Source organism: Castor canadensis, chromosome 8 (assembly GCF_047511655.1).
Source record: "Castor canadensis chromosome 8, mCasCan1.hap1v2, whole genome shotgun sequence".
In the NCBI taxonomy this organism is placed as follows: Eukaryota; Metazoa; Chordata; class Mammalia; order Rodentia; family Castoridae; genus Castor; species Castor canadensis.
In genome coordinates, this window is record NC_133393.1 from 151,157,204 (window position 1) to 151,181,983 (window position 24,780).

At 47.9% G+C, this 24,780-nt stretch overlaps 1 protein-coding gene across 3 annotated transcripts; it reads left to right on the forward strand.

The window, feature by feature from the left end:
- The first annotated feature begins 706 nt into the window (after window positions 1-706).
- On the forward strand, window positions 707-24,574 carry Tef (TEF transcription factor, PAR bZIP family member). Of its 3 annotated transcripts, none has more exons than XM_020168177.2 (4): window positions 707-965; window positions 13,748-14,065; window positions 19,657-19,877; window positions 21,201-24,574. In XM_020168177.2, the coding sequence occupies exons 1-4, from the start codon at window positions 851-853 to the stop codon at window positions 21,414-21,416; spliced, it is 870 nt and encodes a 289-aa protein (XP_020023766.1). In that variant the 5' UTR covers window positions 707-850; the 3' UTR covers window positions 21,417-24,574. The 3 variants fall into 3 exon arrangements, with proteins under 3 accessions (XP_020023766.1, XP_020023767.1, XP_020023765.1); XM_020168178.2 differs by having other exon boundaries at window positions 713-953; XM_020168176.2 differs by lacking the exon at window positions 707-965 and adding an exon at window positions 10,410-10,612.
- Window positions 24,575-24,780: the final 206 nt, after the last annotated feature.

Here is a 24,780-nt window from a genome sequence, read left to right on the forward strand (position 1 = left end):
CCCCCTTTCAATGGTGCCCACCCTGCTTGCCCTCCTTGAGCTCATCTGCTAGGGACCTACCTCTTCTCCCCTTCCCTAGAAGACCAAAGAACCTCAGCTGCAGGTTTTGTCACTTCCCTTTGGAGAACAGGCTTCAGGCTCTGCAGATGGTATAAAGTCCCAATTATGCATGCCACATGTATACTCATGTGCCTTGCAGGGCACGTGTGCATTGCATATTCACATCATCCAAACATGCCTTGAGACTCAGAAGCTTGCATGTGAATGCTGTAGTACCAGTAGTGTCCCCATGTATGCCACACAGAGCATCTTTCTGTGCTGAGCTGCCTGGGGTGCTGGTCTTGCCTGTTATTCTTTCTTCCTCAGGCCTCAGGTCCCAGCCCAGGATGGTTTCCTGGTGTGCCCTGCTCTCCACTGGGCCTGGGCCTCCAGGGCTCCTCCACCCACTTAGTGTGCCGGTGCATGCTCGCTGTGGGCGTGGAGCTCTGCTCACCGTTCTCATCTGGCAGCCCTGGTTATGGCTCCCAGCCTGAGGGAGAACTTCCCTTTGCAAAGTTAGATAACAGGCCGGGTGCTCTGTCAGAGGATTGGCGCGGTGGCTCCACGTGCTGCAGCTGGCACAGGGCCAGGTCCGCCCTGCCAAGCAGCGGGAAGGGAAGGCCTGGCTGCAGCCAGAGCTGGCAGGTGGCCGAACCGGGGGTGGACGGGCGGGCCAGGACCGGTGCTGCCCATTGGCTGCCTCAGGCTCCCACCCCGCCTGCCTCCCTAGCCTACAGCTCACAGGCCAGCCCCAACCCCTGCCTCTCCAGCAGATTCTAAACTCCCGGGACCAAGCACCTCCTGCTGGGCCATGTCAAGCTGCGACCGGATCGGTGTAGCCCCTGCCATGGACATGCCTGAGGTCCTCAAGTCTCTACTGGAGCACACTCTGCCTTGGCCAGAGAAGAGGGCAGGTAGGAGCACAGGTGATCTCATTGGCAAGCTGCCCAGGTGCCCAAGGGGTGGGGGGAGGCATGGGGACAGTAACAGACAGGCTAGGGAGGTTTCCCAGCAGGGGTCTGTCCTTGGTGCTGTCCTGAGCAGAGGAAGGGTTGCAGTACAGAGAACGACCCAGGGAAATATGTGGGTGCCACACCAACTCTGGGGCTGTCCCCTAGGTCTGCTGGCTTTGGGGAGCTATGGCCAGTGTGCAGCCAGTGACAGGTGCAATGCTCACGTGGAACAAGGACAGGACAAGAGCGCCTGTTGAAAAAATCCAGCTGAAGGCAGATTGCTTCTTAAACTCCCTCTCTCTGCATGCTAGGAGTAGGCAGAGGAGTGGCAGCAGAGATGGTAGATTTGGGCAGCAGAAGTCTGAGTCTGGAGAAGAGGCTTTCCATGCCTGCTGCTCGCTGGAGGGCTGAACTCACGGATGGGATGGAAGCTGTTATGTAACAGGACCACAAGGCTCAAAGCCCCGCGTTCCTAGGATACCACAGGCAAACATGGGGTGAGGGACAAACGACAATGAGCAGGGCAGAACGAGTGGAGGAAGGCGTGGTGTGAGGGGACAGCCCAGGCAGCCAGCACCAGGTTATCTTGCAAGTCCTGCCTGGGAAACAAGAGTGCCCAAAATGCCTAGTTTTAGTATCTGCTTAGTAATTCTCCAAATCTCTTTAATTCCAAGACATCAGGGCAATGCTCAAGTGCCTCATTGCCTTTATCAATTTTTTTCGTGGGGGGAGCGGTGCTGGAGAATGAACCCAGTCTTTGCTTATGCTAAGCACAAGCTTACGACAGAATTACCTGCTGACCCCTCCCTGTTGCCTTTAGAGGAGTCAAGCAAGCCTCTGCTGTCTGAGTCTGACTTAAGGAGCTCAGGGTGTTCCCTCAGGGGACCTTTATCAGGTCTCTACCTCATCTTGCTGCATTGGCACCTGATATAGTTCATCACCCTGCATGTCACCACAGGACTTCCTTCCACAGGACTCTTAGCCCATTCTCAAACTTTAGAGCCTCCTCTCAATCCTCTGGGGCAGGGAAGGGTTTAATAAGTCAAGAAAGGAAAGCAGCAGGCTCTGCTTCTGAAGAGATGCTATCTGAAGGAGAGGGGTGCCCCCAGAGTTTGTGGCAGGGTCCTCAAGGATTCTTATGTATCTTTAAGCCCAGGTCCCTCAGACCACACAACAGTTATGGTTTCCTTTTTTTTTTTTTTGCGGTACTGAGGCTTGAACTCAGGGCCTTCACCTTGAGCCACTCCACCAGCCCTATTTTTGTGAAGGGTTTTTCAAAAGAGTCTTGTGGAACTATTTGCCAGGGCTGGCTTGAAACTGTGATCCTCCTGATCTCTGCCTCCTGAGTCACTAGGATTACAGGCATGAGCCATCGGTGCCTGGCCACAGTTGTGGTTTCTAATACTAGGCATCCATCAGAGGAGTTCCTGTGCTCTCTACCACACAGGGTATCAGCTGCTCACCAGAAGCCCACCTCCTCAGGAAGCCCCCTGAGACTCACCCTGATGAATAAGCCCTAGTAGGGTCCACACCACAAACAGGCCACTTCTGACTTTTTTGCTTCTCTGGGTGGCCTATATGGGTGGAACCAGCTGGAAGGCCTTCCAAAATCTAAGGTAGAGTGTTCCTTTCCTGATCCAGGCACCAATGACAGTGGCACAGCACCCTCCTGCCTCTACACAGGTGTCCCAGGATGCCCTGCTACACTGCAGGCAGGCCCAGGTCCCAGCTGGACAGGGAGAGGTTCTTGAGGGTGACTCAGGGTACTGCTCCTTGGAGGAGGACAGCAAGGCCTTTGAAATATGGCAGCAGCTGCTGGTCACTAGCTACCAGCTGGTCCACAGAGCTCTGGACAGCTGGAATCCCTGTTGCTCACTATGGATGTGCAGTCAGAGCCCAGCCCTTAGAAGACTTGTCAAGATTTCAGGCAAAGCTTCGCCAAGAGCTAGCAAGTTCTGGCTGAGGATTAGTTAGTCCAGTAGAGCTGGGTAGGTCTGAAGGACATAGGCCAGAGTTTCCGGTCACCTCTTGTCACTTCATGTGGTACCTGAGAGTCGTAACATGAAGTCCCACTGTACTGACAATTGCCCCACAGCCTGCTGGGGAGATTAAAATGACGGGGAGTGGGTAGAAGAGCCAAAGGCATCACAATGTCCCCATTCCTTCACTGCCCCCAAGTTGCAATCACTATTCTCCAGAGCTCCCAGACTGTCCAAATGATTAAAAATAACATCTGCCTGAAAAAAATAGGTGAGTGCACACCATCACACTGAACCAGAATTCTAAGCCATCCTGTGGCAAATACTTTAAAAGTTCTTGATGAAGCAGCTTCTCTCCCCATTTCCCACCACTCTGGCTTTGGCCTCAGTGAGAGAGTCAGCAAAGACTACTAGCTTGCTCCTTGCCTCCATGTAAGGCAGTAAGTTTCCCCCAGGGAACCTTGCAAACTCCCCACTTTCCCTTCTTTCTCAGGTCAGTGACTCGGCAATACAGTTAGGTCATGTGCAGAGTGTACCTGGGCTCCAGTGGGAGGGAATTTCACAGGAAAGCCATGCAGAGTGTGAGAAATTCCAGGTGTGCTCTCCCTGCAGCCACCTGCTCCATTTTCTAGTTCAAAGACACTGCCTATGACCCAGGTGGGGTTCCTCTCCCTCTTGCTGTTTCTGGGTCTGTTGCAGCCTGCTCAGACCTCTGTCTCTCTCCTGTCCCTGGATAAGCAGACTTTCTCTAGAAGTGTTGACCAGACCCAAGATTCCCTTGGCTTCCTGGTGGCCATTACTCTAGGTTGGCTTCCTGGTGGCCCTTACTCTAGGTCACCAGTTCAACCCATTTCCCTATGGGCAAAGAAATCCATGTCCAGAAAAATGATGGGTCTATACCCTAAGCCCTAACTTAGATTCCCATGTCTCTGAGACCCTGATTCTTCCTGTCTCTGCCCCTGTCCTTTCTCCAAGGATCCTCTTCTAAGGACTGATTCTCTTCCAATACTCACTCCACTTTTCTTCCCCAGCTTTTAGAAAGACCCTGGGTCTCCAAACTATATATATAGCTCTTTACACCCAACCTTTCCTCAACCCATGGAGACTTAGCTATGCCCAGAAGCACTCCCTGCTCATCTTTCTGCTTTCTCTGCTCACTTGGGTCTCTTTAGGGAGCTGTGAAGCCTGAAACCATGCTTTAAGGTTGAACAAAGTCTTCACTTTGAGCTGGGCAGGCAAGATCCCCACCCTGGGGTACTCCTAAGCCAGAGTCACAAGGGTGAGGTCACAAAGCCCTGGGAGGACAGCAAGAGGCCTTAGAATAACAGACAAGACGCGAACCCTGATTCTGCTGCACAGTGGTTGGGTATCCTTGATTTGCCTCCCCACTCCATCCCCATTCCTTAAAAAAGGGGAAAAGTGGGATGAAGACTTGATTCAAAGGGCAGAGCACCCACCTAGCAAGCATGAAGCCCTCAGTTCAAACCTCAGTACTGCAAAAAAAAAAAAAAAAAAAGTTTAAAAAGGGGGAAAATAATACTTGTGCCATAGGCTTGTTGCCAGGACTAAATGAGTTATTCCACATGAAAGCACTGCAAACTGACATGCCATTCCATTTTCTTTAAAAAGCAAAGAGCAGCTTGGTCTGGCACTAGGCTGCTTCCACCTACAATCTGACCCTCGTTCTCTTCTTTCCTACACTTGTAATCTGACCTCCATTCCCTTCTTTCTACCTTCCTTTAAAGAACTAGATGTTCTTTTGTTCACACAAACAAGTGCTGAGGCTCCTAGGGCATTATACCATAACCCTGAACCCAACAGGACAGCCCAGGCAGGACTTCAGAGGGACATGATTGGGCAGAGCAGGGGTACAAGATGAGAGGCTTGGTACAGTCCTCTCAGTGGAGTAAAGTACACAGGCTGAGGGTGAACTCAAAGGAGTCTGGGCTGCCCTAAGCTTGGCCTTACTAGAGGTCCTTGTAGGAACAGCCACAACCTAGGGGACCAGAGCAAAACCTAGGAAGTGTGATATTTGCTTTCAGGAAAAGGAAAGGGGGTAGGGCCTTCTATGTGCTGCTTGTGTTGGCTAATTTACTCCTCACTTCAGTCTTCAAAATGGTGTGTTTTCCCCATTCTTCTGGTGTGAAAATGAACTCAGAACTTGGACCATTAGGGGGACTGACCTCTCTTCTTCCCTCCTCCCTTAAAGGGCCCAGAGTCTTCTTCTCCACCTGCCTCCCCATCAGAAATGTGAGAAACATCCTCACCAAGTGCCAGACACTAATGGCAGTGTTGAGGAGTGGCCCTTCCAGGTGGTTTGGCATCAGCTGGACACAAATCTATACTGGTAAAGGAATGATTCCTGAGTCTCACAGCCAGTCTCATGAGCATGTACCAGTTGCCATGCTGCGTGCTTCTATGTCATTCTGTGCAGTGGCATTGCAAGAGAGGATCCTCAGAGATGGAAAAGTCACACAGTTGTCAAGGGTCAAGCCCAGTTTCTCCTGTTTCCAAGTTTGGATCTACCCATATGATTCCCTGATTTCTGAAACGATGTGGTACCTCCTGGTCATTTGGTTATTCATGATTTGTTTAATCAGCATTTGCTACACTTGTGGTTGAGGCATGAATGAGACAAACACTGTCTTTGCTCAACTGGTATTTGCAATCCAGTCAGAAGAGACAGTCAACAATCAGAGGGCCAGGGCTAGCCACTCCAAGAGGTAACATTTAAGCTAAGCCCTGTGAGAAAGAGCCAGCTACAGAAGGAACTTTCAGGCTGTGGAGATAGCACCTGCAGAGGCCCTTTAGTAGTACAGGAAAGACTATCTGTGCAACTGTGGGCCTGGGAGCATGGTTCAAGTGGCACAGCACTTACCTAGCAAGAGCAAGGGCCCTGAATTCAAACCCCACTACCATCAAAAAATAAAATAAAAAAAATAATAAAAGAAAACGTCACTAGGTCCACAGAAGGTGAGCAAGGGTAGGAGAATATGAGGTGGGGTTGAGACTCAGGAGAAAGCCTGCAGGGGCCTCGAAGGTCATAAAAAAGAGTGAAGCTGATATATCCTTGTCTGTAATGCCCTGCCCACCCTCACTATTCTTGTGAAGTAGCAGGTGGGGAAGAAGGAGGTATCCCCAGAACAACCCAAGATGGAATTTTACTAAGAGTTAACTTTGGCTGAGCACTTGTTATTTACCAGGCACTATCCTCAGCACTGTGCCTGAATTGACTCCTTTACTTCTGATACTCAGGACCAGAGAAGCTAAGTAACTTGTCCAAGTCACACAGGAAGTATGAAAGCAGGAATCAGACCCAGGCAGTCAGACTCTGGAGCCTGAACCCTATCACTTACTGTATTATCACCAGGGCTTCAGCTACAGAAACCAGTGGTAGTTGAGACACCACAGAGGCTAGAGTCAGGGCTTCTCTCTAAAAATGGAACTCTTAGGGCAGTTCATCTGTAATGAGAACCCTGGGAGTGTTCAAAATGCAAGCCAAACAGGAAACTAGTACTCTTGAAAGTGTTCAAGAGATGGGCAGGAATTTATAAAGAGCCTCCACCCACCACTTCTCCCCTGGAACACACTGAGACAGAAATACAAACCACAGAGCCCAAACTCTAGCCACAGGTATGCAGGCTAGAAAGGAGAGTTGCTGGCAAGGCTAGTTCCAGGGACTTGCCATAAGAATGGCTCATGCTTGTTATTCCAGATTCCACTGTGAGTCAAACACAATCACTATTATTTAATGTTAATAATGCTCCAAATATATGGAATTTGGCTCTGAAAGGTTTGTTAACCCTCCTACCAGCACTAACCCAAACAAGCAAGCCAACAAATATTTACTGAGTACTACCCTGAACATTGTGCTTGCCTGCCTTTGATACTGGAAAGTACACAAATGGCTGGGCTTTGTTAGAACTCAATGGGAGCTTTACCATCATCTGCTCTTTCATATCCCAGGCTCAGGTATAGTTTGTCAGTCCCACTAGATGCTGACTATATGGCCAAAAGTATCATTATCAGGTATCTGATCCAACAGCTTCCATGCTAATGAAAAATCTCTTATTCTGCATATGCTCAATTCAACAAAGTTTTTATCTTGGATAGTTAGCAGGTTTCCGAAAAAGGAAAGAATAGAATTGAAAGCCTATCTAGCTCTGGGAAATAGATATTTCTCATCCAGTTCTGGCTCTTAGACTATAACCCATCCTTAGGCCCCTAGCCTTGTCTTCACACCTAAAATAATTCAACTCCTGACCCAACTCCATCTGAATGGAGGGAGAAGGGTGAGTACCCGCCCACTCCATCTCATCTACTACTATCCTAGGTGGGCACTTAGCATTGCTTATCACAGATAATCCTCATAACCACCCTGTGCAGTAGGCATCTCCATCTCTGTTTCTTAAGAGGAAAATAACTGAGACTTAGTAGTCATTTGCCCAAGGCCACATAGCTGGTCATCAGCTGAAAGGAGACTTTCCCCAGACCTGCCTCCCAAGCCCACAAAGTTACCACTGCCCCAGGGCCAACACTTCCCTTGGGAAGCCACTATCTTGAAACCTATTACTACAGAATACTATGCTACCACTTCATTCCTTTCAAATCTTAACCAGGTAATAACCAGGTAATAACATGGTTGTCTTCTCTCTCTTTCTGGTAGTTTATTAGGAAAGGAGTACACACTTTCAATACACTGAAAGCAAGTAGTCTCTAGAGTAAGAATGAGAACAACCAATAACATGGTCTTCTTAGGGAGTTTATTTCTTTGTAGGACTCACACACTATGGAAATTAGCTAATTACTTCTCACAACATTAATCCCTCTATTAAGATAAAGGGCAAGGTCACAGAGTTATTCCCGAGTAACTGACAGGAGACACAGGTAGAGAGAGGATGCTGGGGTTCTTCTGGGGTCAGGTAGAGAAGGAACAAGAGAACATAATAGCGCTTGCCTTCCTAATGGTGTTGTTGAACAGTACGAGTCAGCAACGTAGCCATCCCCACAGCTTGCAATGAGGCATAAGAGGGAACATTTTTGTAATGCTCCCAAGGTATTTTTGACACACCATTCACCTTTGGTTATGCAGCAGAAAAAGACCCTTTCTGGAGAGTGTTAGTACATGATCAGAGGACAGACTCAAAACCAAGTTTTGAAACCCCAACTTGCTAGCTTTATGTCTTCCTGGTGTCACTTGCCTGTTAGGTGAGCTGCTTCAGGCTGGCTGATGGGTGGAGTAGGCAGTATCCATTTTGGGTAATCATAGCTAAAAAACAGAATCTGAATTGTAAAAAAAATTTTTTTTGGTTGTACTGGGGCTTGAACTTACTAAGCAGGTACTTTACATGAGCAACTCCACCAGCCCAACAATCTAAATTTTTATTTCTTCTTCCTACAACCCACCTTTGTTATAAACAAGTAACTTTCCATTCTGTTACCATCGATCCTCCTCTACTAACCTGAGAATTGTTTTTCCTTCTCAATGTTGTATTAACCATGAACATATACATCTAACTCTAGTCCAGCAAGTTCCTCCATGGCCAAATTAGCCATTAAAAAAAAAGCTTCATATGTTATTTAAATCAATTTCCTTGGAATGCCCTTTGAAATTTGTTTCTAAAACCCCCTAGGTGAGTTTCTCCAAAAAATACCTTAGTTTAGCCACATCCAGAATTCCCACTAACAGGTCTACAACACATAGGTTTACTGTACACGATCTGCTATTGCCACAGTGGATTTATACCCATCAGTTTTAGTAAAACTACCATTTATAGCAATTGCAACTGTGCACTTACATGCATTGAAACACTATAGGGTAGATGCTGACCTGTCTCCACCTAACATATAAAAAGTGAAGCAATGGGCTGGCTGCATCAGATATAAAAACTAGCCAAAGACATTAGTGTGGCAGTTAAGAAGGTCAATTTTGGAATCAGACTCCCATCACTCTGTGCCTTTCAGCACCCAAAGTCCTTCAAATTTCTTGCTTTCTATGCCTGCTCAGGTACTCAACTTCGTTTTCCTCAACTTCCCACCAACTGGGTGTTGCATTCCTGCCTGCACCTACTCCTGGAACCAAGGACTGCCATTGTGGCATTCCCCACGGGAGAGACAAGCCAAGTCCCGTTCCTCTGGAGTTTAAACCTGGAAAGCCTGGTGTTGTTTGGGTTTGAAGCAGAGTATGATTTGTACCGTACAGAGGTACAAACTTCTGAGCGCTGTCTAGGAGCAGCTTCCTTCCTGCAGTGTCTTTCCATCTGTGCACCCCTTGCCGTCCTCCAGGCTTCCTAAGGAACTCCCAGGGAATATTTGCATTTTAAGGGAAATGCAAAATGTGGGATCGATGCCTTGTAAAGGAGATTTTTCTTATTCTAGGAAAAGGAAGGGAAAGTCCTGGAAAGGAAGAGAATTCAGAGCTGTTTGGGACTGTAGATTCTCTAGGCCAACCTCTTAATTTTATGGCTGAAGAAACAAGCTCAAGCGGAGCAAGTGGACTTTCCCAAGGTCACAGTCAGTAGGGGGTAGGATAGAAGTGTGTACCGGGGCCCTGGCTCTGGGTTGGGCCTCAAGGTTTCTCCCTCCACGCTAGTGTTTATCCAGCAGCCACGCCCGCTCCAAAACCCGCCATCAGTGGGCAACCTGATACCAGCTTCGGCAGCGGCTGCCAAGCCTGCTCCGGCCATCCCTTCGGCCCTGGCCGGCAGTCCGCCTGCCCTCGGCCAACCTCGGGGTTGCGAGGGAGGAGCGCAGGCTGGGCTGGACATCCCTGTCCCAACACCCAGGGCAGAGTCCCCAGAGCATAAAGACCGGCCCCGCCCGGCTGCTCCCAGTCCCTCCCAGCCGCAGCCGCACGTGCAACGCCTCGTGCAACTACGCCGGCCCCGCCCCCGCTCCCCATTGGCTATCCTGAGCCTTCCCCCTCCCATGCGGCCAGACTCGGCTGCGGCTCCACGTGACCCGCGGAGCTGGCCGCCACTCCCAGCTCGCCCGCTTCCCGTGGAGGTTGCGAAGCGGGGAGAGAAAAAAGAGGCTGCGGTGGTTTGAGAGGAGAGAGAATATTGTGAAGAGGGTGGCGAAGGGGATGACTGGTAGGATCGAAGGGTCCGCTGCGAAAGAAGGCTCACCAAATTCTAGCAGGCACCAATGACGAGCCCAGGGCGGGCGGGGCGGTGCTCCTCACCTGGCCTCGCACGTGTCTCGCTCGCCCGGCCTCTTGGCCAATCCCAGCTGGTGAAGCTACGCCCGCCCTCTCACAGGGCGCACCAATCCGAAGCCGCCCTCCGGGCTTGCTGGCCTGGCCTCATGAATAATGAATACGACGGAGCCTGTCGGCGGGCGGAGCACGGAGGAAGGGAGGCGGAGGGAATGACGGCGCGCCTGCGCAGTGCCGCTCGTGTCGGCAGCTGCTGCGGGTCGCGCGGCTCCTGCCCATCTCGGGGGACGGGCGGGCGGGGGAGTCGAGGCGCGCGAGCAAGGCGCGGGGCAGGATGTCCCACGCGAGCGGCGGGAAGAAGCCGCCAGTGGAGCCGCAGGCGGGGCCAGGCCCGGGGCGCACAGCTGGGGAACGGGGCCTGCCAGGGTCCTTCCCTCTGGTCCTGAAGAAGCTGATGGAGAATCCTCTGCGCGAGGCGCGCCTTGGTGAGGAGGGGGGAAGTTGTCCGCTCGCGCTTGGGGGCGGGGTTTCTGCAGGAGGCGTGTCCTCTTGGGGGCGGGGCGGAACAGGTCAGAGGTCAGCGGGGGATGAAGGGGGACTGGTTGGCCTGAGATGACAAGAGGCCTGCAGGATGAGGCCTGGAGTTAGAAGGTTAGGAAGCGAGTTGGAGAGGATGATCAGGTGGAGCTTAGCAGGGAAGGGTCAAGAGGGAGAAGATGGGGCGGGGGCGTGAAGAGTTCACGTAGGGGGAGTTACAGAGGAGGCTGAAGGGGATCGGAGCAACTATTTACAGGCCGCGCTCCTGGGTGCCTTCCCTGGAGCCTCCTGCATCTGAATCTCTGGGGTGCTTGTATAAAATGCTAGTTCCTGGGCCCCACCCTGTCTACAGATTTGGGGACAGGAGTTGCATTTTTAAGGAGCCACCCCTAAACACTCAACCCCGCGATTTCAAGGTCCACCAAAGTTTAAGAGGCGCTTCTCTCTGTAGCAGATTGTCTTTATATGTGGCCTTTTCTCATCCTGGAAGAGGGCAAGTCTTGCTTCTAGGAGCTGAGTATATTGGCTGGAGCTTTTCTGTACATGTGTCCCTGGGCTGCTGCCGAGATGCACCTGGGGGAGGATCGTGGGGCCAGGGATGGAGTTGCCTGTTAGGAGTAAGGTTTGGGAGAGGTTGGGATGGGATGAGGCTCTGAATTAGGCCTCTGAAGCCCTTCACCTGGTTGGTTGCAGCCACAGTGGCAGGACTGAGGTTCGTCTTACTGCTGAGGCCACAAGAATCCCCAGGGCCTATGTGGAAAACAGGTTTGGCCTGGAAGATGAGGATCAGGCAGCAGTTGGAGTGCCATCTATTGTGGGATTTTATGTACACTGAGGTGTAGTTTGAATCTGAACGAATTTCAATCTGAATTTCCAAGAGCTGTCGGTGTAATTCAGGGATTTGGGAAGGGATGGCCTGTGAATTGTCTTTCCTGGAGAATTAATTTTCCTTTTTAAAATGGCATTTTTCTTCTTTTCCTGACTGTGTTTTGAGGCTCCCATCCCTATGATTGTCACTGTAGGGTTATAAATAGATTTAACACATCAGGTGAGGCCAAGCTCTCTCCTGCTTCAGGACCTCATGTGCACAAATGCTTCTGTTCATTTTTAAGGCAATGCTTTGTTCCATATCTGAGACTGAGACAAGCTGCAGAGACAGGTGTTCACATCTGGCAGGTTCTTGCTTACGATTACCAGAGAATAGTAATTCTTTACATTTTCAGAAAGCACTTTGACATAATCTTATTTAGACTTCCACAACAGTCCCAGCTGAGGAAAGTTGAGATTCAGAGAGGTGGGCCTACTTTCTCAAGGTCAGTAATATGAACCTGTGGCCTTCATTTTGGTACTTTGTTATATCACATTGGCAATCACTAGTGTCATTCCCTGGGATCTGAGTAATCGACAAGTCTGTTATCTCTTCCAATTAATTTAAAACTCCACATTACAAAAACACTGATTTAAAATAGCCTGAATTGCTCAGACTAGGCAAAACCTGGAACTTAACTGTTACTTGTCCTTTGATATAGCTGCTTTTTAAATCTCCCCCTTCTCCTGCCTTCTTTGATCCCAAGTGACCCCATCTGGCACAGGTTAATTCATTTCTGGACAGAATGTAGAGTCAGGATGTCAAGGAAGAAAAGCAGGAAGGCCATCTGGCCCACTGAGCCCACAGGCTTGGCTTTTTTACTTCCCTGTTGGTTTTAAACAAAAACTTGATACAGGAGGCAGTTGCAGGAATTCAAGTGAATGCAAATTAGAAGCCATGACCAAGTTCTGTTGTCAAAACCTTCACCTTCTTAACTCACTGGGTGTGTCCGTTCTTATTGAACTAATAGTCTACTTTTTGGCTATCTGTGGTCTAGGAGTTCATGCATGACTGGTTTATTTCCAACATGATCACTTAATTTCTCCTTTTCACTTCTAAATTCAGAGTTCAAAGTTGTCTCCCTCAATTTTGAAAACCCATTATGAACTTGTCATGATTTTATCTCCCACTTCTCTGATTAGCCTTCCTTTCACTTTGATTTCCTTCTAGTCTTGTCACAGTTCTCTCTTGTCTTTTTTTTCTTAATTGCCCTCTCTTGGATATCCACCTGCATAACTTTTTAACTGAGACAGTTAGGTGGGATCTGGTCCTTACTAGTTGATTAGTTTTGCTTTGAATAGGAGCCATCTTCAGCTCCACTCTTCTTTCCCCCAGAAAATCTGCCTCCAGCCTTTTCTGCTTATTCATGGAAACAGGTCTCTGAAATGGTTGCTCTGGAAAGCTTCTGACAAGACAGCTCTAGGTACTCTCAATCCCTCTGTCCAATAAACCTTAAATGAATGTGTTTGCTAATCCATTATTCTCCAGTCAGTATTTACATTTTCTTGAAGACCACTGTCTGCCTACCTCTTTGTTGGCCACCTGAATCAGACATAGTCCCTGCCTTCTGTGAGCTCACAGTAATAATGAATGCCTACTGTGTACCAGGTACTCTGTAACATTCGCTTTGAAATGTTATCTCTACTCTTCACAAAAGAGGCAGTTTTGTCATTATTTACAGTGAAAGACACTGAGGCTCAAGCTAAGTAACGTGGCTAAGGTCACACATCACAAAGGTAATGGGTGGCAAAGTAGGGATTGAACTAATGGGTGACAGCCGTGGGTTGCTTTGGAGAGACAAGAGGGAACGGGACAGAAGAGCACAAAAGCTCTTGGCCAGAGGACCTCAGCCCTTTCCACACTAAGATATGAGGAAATGTGAGACTCTTTCTTCCTCGTAGCTTCTCTCTTCAGGTGCTAACCCACAGCCTATTCTGCATTAACCCTAGGACATCAAGCCTCAGTGTGTGTAGCTAGCATTGCAGAAAGGCCAACGCATGGAAGAGTGTGTGATGCATCCCTAAAATAGACCAGCCAGCCTGACCTGGTTCAAACACCAGGTTATAACTGAGGCACGGGGTGTACTCTTGAAATGCATGGAATGAGGATGGAATTAGGCCTTTGAGAAAGTTGGATCTGTCCTGAGGCTCACTGCCCACCTCCTGGGATTGAGTTTCACTCTTGTGTGGTATCTCATCATAGAATTTGTTTGCAGATAAGGAAAAGGGGAAGGAAAAGCTGGAGGAGGATGAGGCTGCAGCAGCCAGCACCATGGCCGTCTCGGCCTCCCTCATGCCACCCATCTGGGACAAGACTATCCCCTACGATGGCGAGTCTTTCCACCTAGAGTACATGGACCTGGACGAGTTCCTGCTGGAAAATGGCATCCCTGCCAGCCCCACCCACCTGGCCCAGAGCCTGCTGCTGCCAATGGCTGAGCTAGAAGGGAAGGAGTCTGCCAGTTCTTCCACGGCATCCCCGCCATCCTCCTCTACTGCCATCTTTCAGCCCTCCGAAACTGTATCCAGCACAGGTTGGTGACAGGCTTACACATCCCATCCAAGGAGTCCACTTCCCACTGAGGGCTACTGGGTCCAAGTTCCCTGTGAGTCCCTTCTTTGAGGGAAGGCCCTGGTAGGCTGCATGGTGGAAGAACCCTTTGCTCCCCATCTTTAGCACTGTCTGCCTAGACCAGAAATAAAAGTAGTAGCTACACCAACAGCAGTCAGAGCCTCTCTGCCAGTTGGTGTGCCTCAAATGCTCAGGACAGTGGAGTGAGCTCCTCTGGTTTTCAGCTTTACAAAAGAGAAATCACATTTTACATCTCCTTGATGCTGCTCTTTTACCCCTATCACCTGCACTTTGCCACAGATTATTGGGAAGCTCAGGCAATATTATTAATGCTGTCATTATTATAACCATTATAAGTGCTTACATTTTTTAGCACTTATTCTGTGACAGATATTAGCATAAAGTTATCAAAATAACCTTATAAGATTAGTACTATTATCCCTGTTTTGCAGGTGAGAAAACTGAGGCACAGAGAAATTAAGTAACTTGCCCAGGTCACACAGCTGGTATGTACCGGAGGCAGCTCTTGAATCCAGGATGTCTGTCTCCATAGGCAGGCACTGGTTAGGCAATGGCCTGAAAAAGGCATTCTCACTGCCTGGAAAACATCTTCAGGAGCTGCTATCATCCTCTTGTTCTTTTCCTATTTTGCCTATGGGGGGTTGTTTGTTTTCATGCCACCTAGACATGAACCCACTGAGGAAGACATGGCTTCTGCCTCAGCTAGTTCTGCAGAGCTTTCTGCAGGCTGAAAGTCTTACAAACTGATGTCTCCTGGTTTGTCACACAGGTAACCCACACTCAGGAAATTTTCATGCTATATATTTTTGTAACTTTTTGGTATAGACACCTTACCCAATAAAATACAAAAGCAAGGGGCTAAGCCCTAGGTTTAGTCCCAGCACCAAAAAAAGAAACAGAGACTACTGCTGTAATGAGCTGCCAAGTAGCCAGCGTGCATAATGTAGTAAGAACCCATCTCAAAAAAATTTTTGTTGTTGCTGTATTTGGGATTGGGATTTGAATTCAGGAATTCACACTTGCAAAGCAGGTACTCTACCACTTGAGCCACACCTCCAGTCCTAAATTTTGTTTTTGAGCTAGGGTCTCACTAACTTTGCCTCGAAGTCACAAGCTCTTGATTCTCCTGCCTCTGCCCTCCCTCTCAGTAGCTGGGGTTATAAGCATGAACCACTATGCCTGGCCAGAATTCTCATTTTTGTGCAGGTTGAGTTGTCCTAGAAAGCTAGTCGCATGGATGGGTAGTGGGGCAGAGGGCAGTGAACCCCTATTTGTCCCTTAGGCCACTTAGGTGACATCTGCTTTTGATTTGTTTTTAAGAAAAGATTTTTGAAGAAGTATGGCATATACAAGTGCACTTATCATAAGTATACAACTCTTCGTGGGTCTTCAGAAGGTGAACTCATCCATGTAATTACCACCTAAATTAGGATATAGAACACTGTTGGCATCTCTCAAGTGCCTTGTGACCCTGGCAGGTAATCATTCTCTTTTTTTTTTTGTGGTACTGGGGCTTGGACTCAGGGCCTACACCTTGAGTCACTCCACCAGCCCTATTTTTGTGAAGGGTTTTTCAAGATAGGTGTCTCATGGAACTATTTGCCCTGGCTGGCTTCGAACCCCAGTCCTCCTGATGTCTGCCTCCTGAGTAGCTAGGATTACAGGTGTGAGCCACTGGCGCCCGGCTCTTTAGTTATTTTGGAGACGGGAGTCTCACAAACTGTCGGGCTGGCCTTGAACATCAATCCTCCCACTTTCAGCCTCCCAAGTAGCTAGGATTACAGGTGTGAGACACCAGTGCCAGCTTTTCTGTTTTTAAATATTAAAAGTTGGGCTGGGATTTATCTCAGTGGTAAAGCACTTGCTTAGCATGCATGAGGCCCTAGGTTCAATTCCCAACACCCACAAAAAATTATAACTTAACTGAATTTATACTCTTACATTTACAGCTTTCTATAACTAGTATTATAATGCACATATAAATTACGTGGAGATCAGAATTTAACCTGTTCTTTACAGAAAATGCAGAATACTCAGTTAACAGAAAAATTGCAATACAGATTGTAAGATTTATATTGAAGAATTGTTAAATAAAAGTCCTCCCTTTTTTTTTTTTTTTTTTGGTGGTACTTGGGTTTGAATTTGGCCTCATGCTTGCTAGGCAGGCATTCTACCACCTGAGCCACTCTGCCAGCCCTTAATTTTTGAATTATATAGAAAAGCCATAAGTAATATTCTTATGTTTCTGGCTTCTTTTAGTCAACTTTATATTTGTGAAAATCAGCCATTTTGTTGCTTGTGGCACTGGTTTATTTTCGTTGTTGAATAGTATTCCATTGTGTGAACACATCACAGTTTCTCCATTCTGCAGTTGAAGGGTATCAGGGATGTTTTAGTATTGGTTATGGATACTGCTGCTATGAACATTCATGTACATGTCTTTTGGTACATATGTATATGTATTTCTCTTGGGCATTTATATAGGAATATACTGGCTGTGTTGGTGGACATACATGTATTCAACTCTTGCAGATACTGTCAAACAGTGTACACAGTGATTGCATCCACCAGCAGGGTAGTAAGAGTTCTAAGTTGTCAGCCTTTGATGTTAATTTTAATTTATTTAATTTTTTTGTGGGACGGGGGGTCAGAACTCAGGGCTTTGTGCTTGCAAAGCAGATGCTTTTTCACTTGAGCCACACCTCTGGTCCATTTTGCTCTAGTTATTTTGGAGATCGAGTCTCACAAACTATTAGCCTGGCTGACCTCAAACTGCAATCCTCCTGATTTCAGCCTCCCAAGTAGCTCGAATTATAGGAGCGAACCATTGGCACCTGGCTAATTTTTAGTATTTTTTTTTACTGTGGATCTCAGAGAATAATGTTTCAGGTAAAATACCAAATACTTATTACTTTTTCCTCTTCTTCTAGCAGTTATTTTAAGATCTTACAGTTAGTTGCAAGAATTTGTTCACAAAGCTGTCTACTGGGAAGGGGGAATTCCTCAAAATCCCTGCTCCTAAATCTTACTTTTATGCATGCTTTTGAAATTGTCCTGTTTTGTTCTGTTCCTAAGACAGTCACACCTCAAGCATTTAGTTGCTATTGAAGGGCATCCATACATGGTGTCACTTCAAGCAGCGTTTTCATGTGGTGGGTACCTTGGTTGTTTGTCTTGCAGGTATGGAGTTTGGTGAATCCCTATATCCTACAGTTATCATTAGTTCCTGTGCATCTGTTCCTCTGACAGTCAGACCTCTGATTTAACTCCATATCCTCTAAAAAGATACAGAGAGTTGTTTTTTTGGTTGTTTTGGCAGTACTGGGTTTTGAGCTCAGGGTCTCATGCTTGCTAGGTAGGTGCTTTATCAGTTGAGTCATCCAGTCCTTTATTGTGTTGGGTATTTTTGAGATACTCTCTAAAACTATTTGCCTGAAGCTGGCTTCGAACCATGATCCTCCTGATTTCTGCCTCCTGTTTAACTAGGATTACAGACATGAGCCACCAGTGCCCAGCTATAGAGAGTGTACGTACAGGATCCAATTAAAACCTGTCTGATCATGTCATTCCCCTGCTCATAACCCTCTAGTGGCTTTACTCAAGAGAAAGGTCTAAATCAGCATAATTGACACTTAGCCCTGGTAACCTTTTTGTTAGAATTGGAGAAGGGACTTTGATTTTAATTTTGTCATCTTGTGCGTTGTAGGGTGTGTAGCATCTTCCCTGGCTGCTACCCAGTAGATGACATGTCCAAATACCCCCATAGGACAAAATTGCCCCCTGTTAAGAACCACAGTCTCATATTAAGATTGGAGACCCAACATTTTCTGTTCTAGCTCTTCCAGTCACTCTCCCTCTCATGCATTCACTGCAGCCACATGGGCCTCCTTGCTGTTCCTTCAACAGCCAAGTACATACCTCAAGGCTTTTGTACTTGTTCACACTTTCTGAAATGTTCTCCCAAATATGTGTATGGCAGCTAACAATTTTTTGTGGTACTGGGATTTGAACTCAGGGCTTCCCACTTGCTAGGCTGGTGCTGTACTGCTTGAGCCATGCCCCAGCCTGGCATCTAATTTTTTTCTCTTTTTTTTTTTTTTTTTTGCAGTACTGGGGTTTGAATTCAGAGCCCACACAGTGCCACTCCACCAGCCCCTTTTTGTGAAGGGTTTTTTGTAGATAGGGTCTTGAGAATTATTTGCTCAGACTGGCTTTGAATCTCAGTCCTCCTGATCTCTGCCTCCTGAGTAGTTAGGATTATAGGTGTGAGCCACCAGAGCCCAGCTTAATATTTAAATTTTTAAAAATTTGTATAACATCAACCACCCCCTCTAGAGTATCATTCTGTGAAGGCAGGGATTTTTACTTGTCTGCTATACTGTTTTGTCTTTGCCAGGGCAGTGCCTCTGGCATATAGTTGTTCAGTAAATATCTGCTGGCTGAATATTTTGTGTACTCCTATCAGTACCATTAAGTAGTAGGTCAAAAATTTAGGGTTGTTTTTTTGTTTTGTTTTTTGAAGTACTGGGATTTGAACTCAGGGCCTACACCTTGAGCCACTCCACCACCCTTTTTTGTGATAGGGTTTTTCAAGATAGGGTCTCAAGAACTGTTTGCCTGGGCTGGCTTCAAACCTCAATCCTCCTGATCTCTGCCTCCTGAGTAGCTAGGGTTACAGGCATGAGGTGCTGGTGCCCAGCAGGTGTTTTTTGGGTTTTTTGTTTGTTTGTTTGTTTTAAATGTAGTAGCTCTTATCTCTAATAATACACAACCTTTGAACTCTGAAATTGGCTTTAATCCAATGGTCATTATAAAGGAGCAACCAGATGGGGCAGGGAAGAACAGGAGTCAGAATCAGACTGATTCAAATTTTAGTTCAGTCACTTCTCTGTGTGACCCAGGGAAAACCATTGCATTTATCTGAGTTTTAGTGTGCTTCTCTGTAGAACAGTTAACATTCATCTTCCTTTCAGATGTGTTATAAGATTTAACTGAGCACAGTGATGGACATGTCTCAGGGACTCAAAAGTGGAACCCATGTCAGCTGCTCAGTCATGTCCCTAGCCCATTGTAGACCACAGAAAGATTCAGCTGTTTCTCTTTACTTGAGATACAAGAAGTTACTGGGTATAATGATTTAATATTTTGTTCAACATTTCTGGGGGGAAACAATTGGAAAATCCTATCTGTTTTGAGAGTCTCTTATTTCCTTTACAGCATTCTGTTTCTAAAGGGACGAATTCTTGGGCTGGGGAATGTAGAGCACGTGCTTAGCATGCGTGATGCTCTGGGCTTGATCCCTAGCACTGAAAAGGGGGGCAAGATTCTTCTGTGTTCATGCTGTTGAATTGAACCATGTGTGCCTTTTTGGTTTAAGGTCTTTTTTTGTGTGTGTCTTTTTGGTTGTGGTATTCTTCCCTGTAAGTGGTAGTGGTTTGTGCAGCCTTGAAATTAAAGGGCCTTTGGGTGGGTGATGTGGATCATTTCTGACCAGTGAGCTACTTCCAGACCACCTGTCTGTGTATTTTTCAGAATCTTCTCTGAAAAAAGAGAGAGAGACTCCCAGTCCCATTGATCCCAACTGTGTGGAGGTGGATGTGAACTTCAATCCTGACCCTGCTGACCTGGTCCTCTCCAGCGTGCCAGGTGGGGAGCTCTTCAACCCTCGGAAGCACAAATTTGCAGAGGAGGACCTGAAGCCCCAGCCCATGATCAAAAAGGCCAAAAAAGTTTTTGTTCCTGATGAGCAGAAGGTAATCTAGTATCTTTTATTATTAGTAAAAGTATAGCAGTAGTTAAGAGTTTAGGGACTAGGCTAGGGTGTAGCTCAGTGGTAGAGTGTTTGCCTAACGTATGTGAGGCCCTGAGCTCCATCCTCAGCACGACAAAAATTAATTCATTAAAGTCCAGGAACTGTGCTTCCTAGATGTGATTTTATCTGGAGAACCCTCCGTTCTTGTGGACACCATCTAGAAAGACATGAGTTTAGTACATAGCCACATCCTATAGCAATTTGGCAGAAATAAAGGTAGTCAGGTGTCCTTTGGCCCCAGTGACTGTTGTAGCTTCTCTCTCCTCTCCAGGGCCTCTGTTGGAGTCCCACCTCTCTGGCTTTAGACCAGACATTAGGCAGGAGATCACTAGGCCACAGGAACTGGGGTTAGATAAGTTTCCATTTTGAAAAACAAAAGACAGTTTATATGTTGCCATCCCCAGGGATAAGTAAGCAGCTCTCAAGTTGATGGTTCTGTAGGAACTGATAGAAAGAAGGAACTTTGATTTTTCTATTCTCTCCACTGAAAAACATACAGGAAGGACTTTTCATCTGAGCTTTGAAGTCAAGGCAGGCCTGGGTACAGACTACACCTATCACCTAAGACCTCACTGTGCCTCAGGTTTCTCATCTGTAAATGGGTGTAACAGCACCTGCCTCTCAGAAAGGTTTCTCAGACTCTAATGATGTTGATACTGCTAGATGTTTATATGGCACTTATTGTAGGCCAGGTACTTTTACACAGGAGACCCTAAAGCCAAAAGGACTGGGGGGCACAGCTTAAGTACAGAGTTCCTGCCTAGCAAGTGTAGACTTTTTTTGTTTTTTGGCACTACTGGGGTTTGAACTCAGGGCCTCATGCTTGGTAGGCAAGCACTCTACCACCTGAGCCACTCCCCCAACTCAAAAGTGTAAGACTCTTGAGTTCAAACCCCAGTCCTCCCTCCCCACCAAAAAATATTTGAACTCAGGACTGGACTCAGATTGCAGGCCCTTAATACAACCAGAACACCTAAACAAGGCAAGGGCCTAGGTGGTACTTTGTGTTTTGACAGCCCACAGAAAACTACCAGTCAAGGGAGATGCATCTTTCCTTTCAGAGGACTTGTTTCTAATTCTGCCCCTCTGAGGACAGGGCAGTACTCCTCAGTGTTTCTTGGCACATGCCCCACTTTTCCCTAGTGTCCCAGCTTTAGTTTTGACCATACCAATGAATTATGAGAGGAATCTGGGTTATATGAGGGAAAGATTGGGTTTCCTCATGGGGAAGATGACAAGACCCACAGAGGGCACTCTCCCACAGGATGAAAAGTACTGGACAAGACGCAAGAAGAACAACGTGGCAGCTAAACGGTCCCGGGATGCCCGACGCCTGAAGGAGAACCAGATCACCATCCGAGCGGCCTTCCTGGAGAAGGAGAACACAGCCTTGCGAACAGAGGTCGCTGAGCTGCGCAAGGAAGTGGGCAAGTGCAAGACCATCGTGTCCAAGTATGAGACCAAGTATGGGCCCTTGTAACCCGCACCCCCCTCCCAGGCAGGGCACTGCCTGCACCTCAGACCTCTGCCTGGGGCTCCCTGAACCCCACACACGCGTGGAGACTTAGGACTCGTCGTGGAGACTTGGGACTCGTCGTGGGCACATAGTGGTGCCCTGCTCTGGGAGTGTTCACGTCTCAGCTTCATTATAATACGGCCAGTGCACGGGGCACCTTTCCTGGGGGGGGGGCCAGCCTCATTTCAGACGGGGAATGTGAGATAATCCATGTAGACAGGTGAATGGTCTTAAGTTTTTGTTCTTGGATGTCCCAACTGAATCAGAAGGAGATCTCTGAGTCCAAATCTCTCCTTTCATAGGGTTCTTAGGCTACCCTCAACTCTCCCCCAGTCTCCAGCCTGGGCTGCCGAGGGATGTCTTTGCAGAATGAGTCATGATCATTGTCACCCTTACGTCGTCTCAGGTAGCAGGTGCATTTCTACTTGGGATGTGTCTGTCGTGCACCTCACGTTCCCCGTAAAGTCTTAGAAATATCTAGTCCTATCTCCCTTGGAGATAGGACATACCAGCTCTTCTGGTAGTGTATACAGGGTGGGCAGCCACAGGAGTGAGGTCTCTGCATAACCTGGGATGAGGCTGGGTATGGGCCCTGCAGCAAAAGTACACCCAGCTGTTCTTAGCACACACACACCCACCCCGCCCCTTTTCTCTTGTGGCTCTAAGACTTGAGGTCTAGAAGCCAGGGAGGAGGCCCTGGGGAGTGCTTCTTTGTGTCTCACCTGCTATGGAGGTGAGACTCCCAGGACAGCTGGTCTCTGGGTCCTGATCAGTACAGAGGAAGGCTTTCTCATCTTCTCTTTCCAGGCCAGTCCTGGAGGTCACCAGAACCTCTTGTTTATCCCAGTAGACTGGCTTCCGAGCTTGCTGGTTCTTTTCACCCCATAACCATTCTCAAATCTTAGATTTGAAAGGAAGCTTTAACTTCCTGGGCCCAAGGTACCTCTCCCACAGGGTGTTTAGGATACTGGCCTCTATACTGTGGGCACCAGAGCTGGGGGCTGTTTCTTGAGAAGCTCCATTGTTTTCTTGCTCTGCCTACCAGTGTGGCCCAGGCCAGAGCCTGCTCTTCCTGAAGGCAGAAGAGGACCTCCCAGTTTTGGTATCAGGATTCCTACTGTGCAGTCTGCCCAGAAGGCAGATTCAGCATTGCAGGGCACCTGAACAGGAGTTACTGAGGTCACAGTGCAACTGTCATGGGATAGAAGGCTCTTGGGACATTTTCCCAGCCTAGAATCCCTCAGTCTAGGAGTTGGGAGTTGCCCTCCCAGGCCTGGCCATGGAGTGGAGCAATTCTTGCAGCTGCAGCTTCTTCTGCCTCACAGCTGCTCCTTTCTCTTCTGTTCCACTGGATTCACCCTTGTGATCTGCCCAGAAGATTAACTGAGGGAAGTCGTGTAGCCCTCTGCTCATTTGGGTCAGTTGGGGCACCCTTGAGATGGGTGTGTTTATTTGCTCAGGGCGGGCAGCCCATGTGAAGTGGAGACAGAGGTGATGGGGGCACTTTGTCATACTTAACACTGGCTTTATTTAAAATGGTGGCTCAGAGTCCCGGGCCCCGACTTGTAAAGACTTTTCATAACAGATGTTAAGACCAGGGGAAGCTGTCTACTGGCCATGGATTGTACCCAGAGGATGCTGAAGCCCTCTGGGGACTTGTACACCCACTTCTCCTGGGGACTTGACAAGTGTTCCTGAGGCCAAGGGTTGTCTCCTCTCCCACAAGGCCCCTTTACTTTGACTTTGTGGTTCTGTAGAAACCATGTGCCCACTTTTCACTCTGTTATAACCACACAGGGCAATTGCATCTAGCATGTCAGTGTCCTTCCCCAGGCTGCCTGACCACCTGCCCAGCACTCTCCCTCTGGGCTGGCTGCTCACCCAGAGGCAGTTCTTATTTTTGTTATTGGTGGATGAGCCTTTAACAGCTCATTTTTTTTTGGCTAGAAAACGTGAGGTTTGTGATTTTTTTTCAGTTTTATTTTTTTAAGGGATGGACCCTTCATCTCTGGATGGCATCCGTGTTCCATCCCTACCCTGCTCAGTGGATGGGATGGGGCTTGATTCTTTCCCTTTGGTCCCACCTTCTGCCTGTGTGGTGCCCTCCCCTCCTTCCCCCAGGCAGGGGTGTCTGGTTCCTTCCCAAAGTGCTGACTTGGAAACAGTGTGACTGATGGTCTCTTGGAAGAGCCCCCTTTGAGTCAGGAGCTTAGCAAGGACAGGAAGGAGTATGTCTGGAAGTTGTTTTGGGGAGAAGCACTCAGGTGAGCTTGACTTCGCCCCTGGCCTAGGAACCAAAGCCTTGCAGAGAGGATTGGTACCTGCTTAGTCTGTCTGGCTGTGGGAGTCTCCTGACTCCCTCTTGGGGGCTCTCTCTCTAGGAGCCAACAATTGAAGCCTAAGGCTTCTGCACCAGAGGCTAGAGAATCTGACTTAAATTTGGCTGTCCATGGGTTCACCTTGGGCTGGGAAGTGCTGTCCACTTCCTAGGCATCCTGTCTTCAACTTAGTGAGAGCCAAGGGCAGACAAATCATGAATGAAGTAGGACATTACAAAAATGTATACATAAGAAATGTCTATATATAGAAATATATACATCTACAGTGAGCCAGCAGTCTTTTGGAGGATATGGGTGATCTGACCCTTGGCCAAAGGATGAGCTTTGCCTGTGTGATTCCTGTGGCTAAGGAAGGCACTCAGCAATGAACTTTACCCTAGTCTGCACACCCTGCTGAGTGGGACTCCTGCAGCCTGCTCTGCAGCTCCTGTACTCCTTCAGCCTGGGGCAGGGTGGCCCTTTGTACTGGGCAGCTTTCCACAGGGCCCAGGAGCTCCTGGTTTTCATGGCAAAGCTCCACCCCAGAGCTCCTTTAACATCTGTCAATTAAGTGCAATAAATTTTTCTAGAAAATGGCAAAGATGAATTCCAGGTGGAGATTGTTATCTTTTGGTTTGGGGGATGCCAGAACACCACTTGGGTTTATTTTTCTAAGTGCATGTGATGAAACGGAATGTGTGGGGCCTGTGTCCTCCCCAGGAGCCAACATTCCAGTGGCCCCTGTCTTCCTTACCTTTGTTGGGGGAAGGAGGCCAGGAAAAAAAAAAAAAACCCTTCTTCCCAGCTGGAGAGGGCAGAAGCAGACTGCAGCCCATGGCCTTACGCGCGCGTGTGCGTGTGCGTGTGTGTGTGCATGCATGCATGTGTGTGAGAGAGAGAGAGAGAGAGAGAGAGAATCGCTGTTGGTGGGCCAGAGTGATGTAGTAGGGAGGGAAGCTGGGAATGTATCCTTTTCAAATCAAAATTAAATATTTTGAGACAAGAATTTT

Excerpts from the sequence above, each read along its gene's own strand:
- Tef (XM_020168176.2), top strand. The coding sequence starts at position 10,462 with ATGTCCCACGCGAGCGGCGGGAAGAAGCCGCCAGTGGAGCCGCAGGCG. Across the intron at positions 10,613-13,747 it reads TCTGCGCGAGGCGCGCCTTG|ATAAGGAAAAGGGGAAGGAA; the intron begins GTGAGGAGGGGG and ends ATTTGTTTGCAG. Across the intron at positions 14,066-19,656 it reads CGAAACTGTATCCAGCACAG|AATCTTCTCTGAAAAAAGAG; the intron begins GTTGGTGACAGG and ends TGTATTTTTCAG.